Source organism: Mastigoproctus giganteus, chromosome 4 (genome assembly GCF_048544385.1).
Source record: "Mastigoproctus giganteus isolate SK-2022 chromosome 4, ASM4854438v1, whole genome shotgun sequence".
NCBI lineage: Eukaryota > Metazoa > Arthropoda > Arachnida > Uropygi > Thelyphonidae > Mastigoproctus > Mastigoproctus giganteus.
Genome location: NC_143578.1, coordinates 73,216,761 through 73,222,760, shown reverse-complemented (window position 1 = coordinate 73,222,760; position 6,000 = coordinate 73,216,761). Strand labels below are relative to the sequence as shown.

General features: G+C 33.9%; 1 protein-coding gene across 1 annotated transcript in view; it reads left to right on the top strand.

Moving 5' to 3' along the window:
* The first annotated feature begins 3,584 nt into the window (after positions 1-3,584).
* The window catches only part of LOC150086832 (uncharacterized), a 163,481-nt gene continuing 161,065 nt past the window's right edge, over positions 3,585-6,000 (top strand). The window contains exon 1 of the mRNA XM_090372774.1: positions 3,585-3,817. Within this exon, the coding sequence (XP_090228900.1) occupies positions 3,766-3,817 (52 nt within the window). The 5' untranslated portion in view covers positions 3,585-3,765. The remainder of the gene's footprint in view (positions 3,818-6,000) is intronic.

The window sequence follows — 6,000 nt, the reverse complement described above, 5'->3', positions numbered from 1 at the left end:
TGTTTAAAAATAAAACTGTGTTATGATCCACAATCTATTAATTAATCTATTTCATATAAATAAATTTTCTGTTTATACTCCAGGACGACCACACTGTCGAAGGAGTTCAGAAGATATGGAGAATACACTAAACGTATTTAGTAGTTATGATCACTCAAAATGTACACTTATGTACCCTTGTATGTGACCACTCTACAGCACAATAAATCAGGAAGAGGTTTGACAAAAATTATGCGTCTTGAAGGCGATCAATATAATAGAACACAAACTTCACTAACGTTTACCAATTACAGTCCCAAACTCCTAACCGATTTTATTGAAGTGATCAAGAACTATTATAAAAACATATTGTTTCTTGATGTTCCAAATATAATAATTGGTATTCAGAGTATATTCCTGTGAATAAAGTGTGCCATTAAAGTTTTTAAAAATGGATTTTGGCCAACTACATATAGAATAAACACATTTTACAGCATTCACAGTCCGTAAAATTAGAAAGTACGCAGTACTATAAAGCAACCGATGATTTAATAAAGCATAAATTAAAATTAAATAATATATTGCAAATATGGAAATTTTATGTATTACTTGCTGTATATTTATTGTACATTTATTCAGAGTGTATATGATTTATGGCAGTTTTATATACATATATTTATTTTACATTAATTGTAGGCAATAGGGTAACTAGGGGTAGTTCAGCCCCAAGTTACGCTACTTGTCGTTTTGAAGCCGAAGTGGGTTGTCGTTGTTGTTGTTATTAAAGGTTTTGGCACAAGGACTACAGCGGTCATATTGTGCCTTTCAAATTAATATAATACTCCCAAGTTTGTAAGTTTTTAGAGATGAGAGAACATCCTTATCCTCTTTAGAAATGAGAAAAATTCATCTAGGCTTGCTTCACTTCCCAAGATGTGCTTCATTGTTATAGGTTCCTGTAAACTTCTGTGAGACAGAAATGATCTAGCCTTTCCCGTCTGTTAATAGGAGCAGTCAAGTAAAATATGTTTTACTGAGAGAACATTATGGCAGTGAGCACACCGTGGAGGGCCTTCATTTCTGAGAAGGTAAAGATGAATTATATGAGAGTGTCCAATGCGTGCTCTTGCAAGAACCAATTCTTCTTTCCTTACTTTCCTGGTGCTGGAGGTCCAGAAGAATGGCTGAGTCTTAATTTCTATAAGTTTATTGTTGCTATGTTCTTGCCATATATTTTTCCATCGGGAGTAGTAGGTTTTTCGTATAATACTTTTGTAGTCTTGCACAGGAATCTTCATATCAATTACATTTTAATTTATTGGTTATTTTGCTACCTGATCTGCCTTTTCATTTCCGAGTATTCCACAATGAGCTGGGATCCAACAGATTACCACTATGTTGTTTTTCTTGTAGCTGGATCAGTTTAGATCTGATTTGTTTCTGCAGGGGATGGAAACTGTTTCATTCTGCATTGAGTTGATAGAGCTTAAAGAATCGGTATCGATGATATGCCGTGCATTGGTTTGAGAATCCAAGTGATTAACAGCTAGGTAGATGGCAAAACGTTCTGCAGACGAATTGCTGAACTTTGGTAGAGAAGCAAAAACAGTGAAAGCAGGTAAGATAGCTGCAGCCTTACTGTCTTGTCTGATTTCGAACCGACAGTGTATATCAGATTATATTCAACATAACTTTGGGTGTGGATAGCATGAAGAGATTGCCAGAGAATGTTTAACCCGCTGACTGAAATAACTATTACATTTAACCATAATTGCAGCCCACAGAGGGTTAGGAAGGAGCACATCTTGATAGATTTTTTTTCAATCTGCAGTTTCAGTCTGAAGTGATCTCATGGAGTCTAAAATGCCTGCAGGTTTATTTAAATTCAGCTTATTTTTACATTGAGCACATTGAGCAGTCCATTGATGCTGGAGGCGGTACGGCCAAATAGGATGAGTTGGCAGGATTATTTAATTAAGACCATTAAATAGCTTTAATTAAATAATCTTCGGTAAAGAAACGGCAGCCATCCTGGCATCGCAATCCTCCCACACCGGGTGGAAAAGATTTGAGTCCGAATCCCGTCGGTGTCGTGAGGAATTTTTATTGACCATTTTCAAAACGTGGCTGAATTAATTGGTCTCAAGCGAGGATAGCAGGTTTTTTCTCTCGAAAACGCAGGATTTTTATCCTGAGTTTTTAAAAATTTTTCCCCTCCAGTGACGGTATCAGATAGGGCTAAAAGGCTGATTAAAGCTCAATGATTCCTAAAATACTGCTTTAGTCCTCCCCTTCAGAAAATCCCATATCGCCATTGCATCCTTCTAAACTGAAATTTGAATGCGCCTCAGTGCATAAAAGGATAAATTAATTCAATTGATTAATGATTTAACTCATTTGATTCACTTTATTTTCAATTAAGAATAAATTTCTTAATTGCAAATCAAAGAAGCAATGCTGACTTTTTATTAAAAAGATAATTAGTTGTTAGTTTTTTCTTTTCTTCACCCCCATCTTTTTTAATTTCTTTCTTTCTCTCTCTTATTTATTTGTTCCCAATGAAACGTCTCTTGAATGATGGATGTATAAAATTCCGTCTGCGGTTAATAAATGAACTGATGCACATTTAGAAGATTTTAACTCTTTTCTTGCTTTTAATTAATTTTGAATATTAATTTAAAATTTGGGTCGTTTTTTATGCGCACGTTTCTGTATTTATCTATAGATGTCATGCTGGGAAGTAACATTGACTAATGGTCTGAGTTTTGTTCTTTTCTTTCATATCCTGCTAGCTGATTTATATTTCAATATAGTGTACTGCCAATGTAACTAATATTCGATTTCATTGTAACAGCTTTAAGATTTCGTTTGTCATTCTATTCTTTCGTTGAAGAAAAAAATCTCTATATGTATTACGTTTGTTTGCATTCTTTTCTCGTGAGAAAACGTTATATTATGAGACAAAATTGTACTCTGAACCGATGAAGGTCCGGACTTTCATTTCGGTTAGGGCTATCTGTCTAACTATGCTCCCACATACCTTCACGTGGCGGTCAGTTTAAAATCCCCCACGCTGACCATGTTGCCATGTTACTATGGCTAGTGAATGCAATATGACACCATGTTATCACAGCGTACCATGCGCAAGTTCGTGCCTTAGCTGGGTTAACTGAGATGGCCAGTTCTGTACGAATTCCACCGGACGCGAAAGCACACCCTCTTTATTTGAAGCACGCTGTAACAGGTGCATGCTTGTAAATAGCAGGCTCATAACAGAAAGAGAACAGATGTCTTTATGAAGAATAAATCAAAGTTTTCAAAAAATTACTGATTTCAGAGGTGTTAAAACATTCGGTTAATAATTCAAGTGTGGTGCATCTTCTTTTTTGCATATAGTTTATTTAGATTAGCCATCTTTAAAGATGAAGGTTGTGATTTATCTCCAAGTTCGGCTATTCCATTAAAAAAATGGAGCTATTTTAAACCCGCTCACGGCAGAAAGAAAAAAAAAAAAAAGAAAAAAAAAAGAAAAGGAAGAATAAAGTGAAAGAAAAAATATTTCATTTGATGTGTTATTCCAGATTGAAGTTCAAGGTAGGATTGGTCCCTGTATAATCTGTGATATTATCTTCTATAAATTTTCAGCCCAAAGCGTGACGTTGCTCAAACAATGGAAATTTTTAAACGACGTCCATGCTAACATCGCGAGAATTCTAGTTCATACTTCAAAAAAGTTTAGTGATCTTCGTTGAAATTTGTTGAATTCGACAGGCTTTATCAAGAATAATGTTAACAACAAGAATCTGGTTACTTATACTTCCAGGAGTTTTACTAATGGGTAAGCAAAAAGTTTTGTTTGTTCTGCGATAAGTATAAAATATCATCCAGTTATGATGCTGTTGAATTTTTCCATAAACTGTTCTTATATGACAGCAGTTCGAAATGTTCTAACGTTTAGTACATGCTCAACTCTTGAGAAGGGGAAAAAACAAAAAAGATGACTTGTTGGGCACAATATTCATTATTTTTGTTTAACCATATATGAGTGTCATTAACCTTTACAAAGGAATTTTCTTGAAAGAAAGTATTGATTGTGTGTTTTATACATTTTAGGCTTAATGAAATTTATCTTTGGTGAATCGGTAATATATATTTTTTATGTAGATAAATAAATAGATAAATATAATAAATAAATAAATAAATAAAGATAGATAAATATAAATGTATAGACAACTATTAACGCACACATAGATGACAAACCAGTTATTTTTTCTGTAGTTAAAAGATTGCTAAGTTACTTTAGATAAGAGATAAGAGCCAAAAATATGCAAAACTCTTACGGAGGTTCTTTTCGATATTTTTCAAGTGACTCAAATACTGCGAAGTTCGCTGCACCTTTCATATTTTCTTCACCAGTGCTTTCATATTTTTTTCTTTTGTATTTGTTGTTATGTCAGTTTAGGATATCTTGAACTGCAGCAACATTATCTCTTCTCAATAAGAATGTTGTAAATTCCACAGGATGATATATGCAGTACGAAATTATTCCCTGCGCAAATACTTGCATCTTGTATCTTGTATGTCTTTTGGACGGCCGCATTTTTATTAAAACAAGAAATCAAAATGAGGAAGGAGGGTCCTGTGAGTCTCCCGATGTGCCAAAATTGCTGATATAAACATCGTCACTGTCAAGCGACGAAACTGGATGGGAGAGAAAACAGCTGGCCCGCCCCTAACATTTGCGGGACCCGAGCCAAGGGTACAAATGGAGGCCCACATACCATATGTCTAAATATTTAAAAGTTATAAATGAAGCTAACAAACTGTTAAATAAAACATGTTCTATCCTCCTACCTTGACAAATATACCTTCATAACGACAAAATCGAAAGACTTGTGTAAAGTTTTTTTTTTTTTTTATATGGCTGAAAGTCGGGCAAAATATCAAAGACGACTGAATTTAATTATTTTGCACATGTCTGGGTGTTCTTGATGGGCCCCGGCGATGTTTGGATGAGTAATAAAATAACGACATACACAATTCATAAATTATTATATATTTATTCCATTAAATTTATTTTTATTGCCTTCATTTCAGCAAAATCACTAATTTGTTGTTATAATTAAGATTTTCGCATAATTTGTGTTCTGTTGACAGTAATGCCAATTTAGACAACCTTTCTTGAGTGATTGTAGTTCTTAGATAGTTTTTTTATTAATTTAAATTCGGAGAAACTTCGCTCTGTTTAGGCTGTAGCAACTGGAATTGTCAATAAAATTTTTAAAAGCAATACTTAGATTCGAAAATGAACCATGAATTTTGCATATCACGTTCAAACAATTGCAATGAGGCCGCATATGATAAATTGTCGTTATCGCAGAAAATATAACAAAATATTTTAAATTCATCATATAAATCGCTATCACTTATATTGCGATTTTCACCGTCTCGATTCAATATCTAGATTCATACAGTATTTCTTAAAATAAATTCTTTCAAATTTTGGTTAGTCTTTATATTCTGGTACACCCTTCTGATTGATATGCCTTGCGCGCAATAGTTAGTCTTAGTTAGGGTGTTTATCTCCCCCCCCCCCCTGCCGCTGTTTTAAAATCGGGAACTTGTTTTCCCATTTTAATTAAAACAGCGGGAAGGTGGGGATAAACACCCCAAGGCTAACCATAGCGGGCTAGGAATGTCATCACTGCTATTTGCAACGGTCAATTGGAAGGGATACCAGATTGTAAAGACTAACCAAATTTTTGAAAGAAGAATTTAAGAAATACTGAATGAATCTAGATATTGCTTTAAGAGACGGTGAAAATCGCGATATAAGTGATAGCAATTTAATCTTCTCCTTCATAGTCATGCAAACGTTTTCGTTTCCTTGTTCCAATTTCCTTATATTTTATTGGAATTTCGCTTTTTTGGCATATTTCAGAAGCAGTTTCTTTTGATTTAGAAAAACCATTTTCTCTAAAATGAAAAAAAAAAAAAAAAAAAAGAAGAAGAAAATTTAAG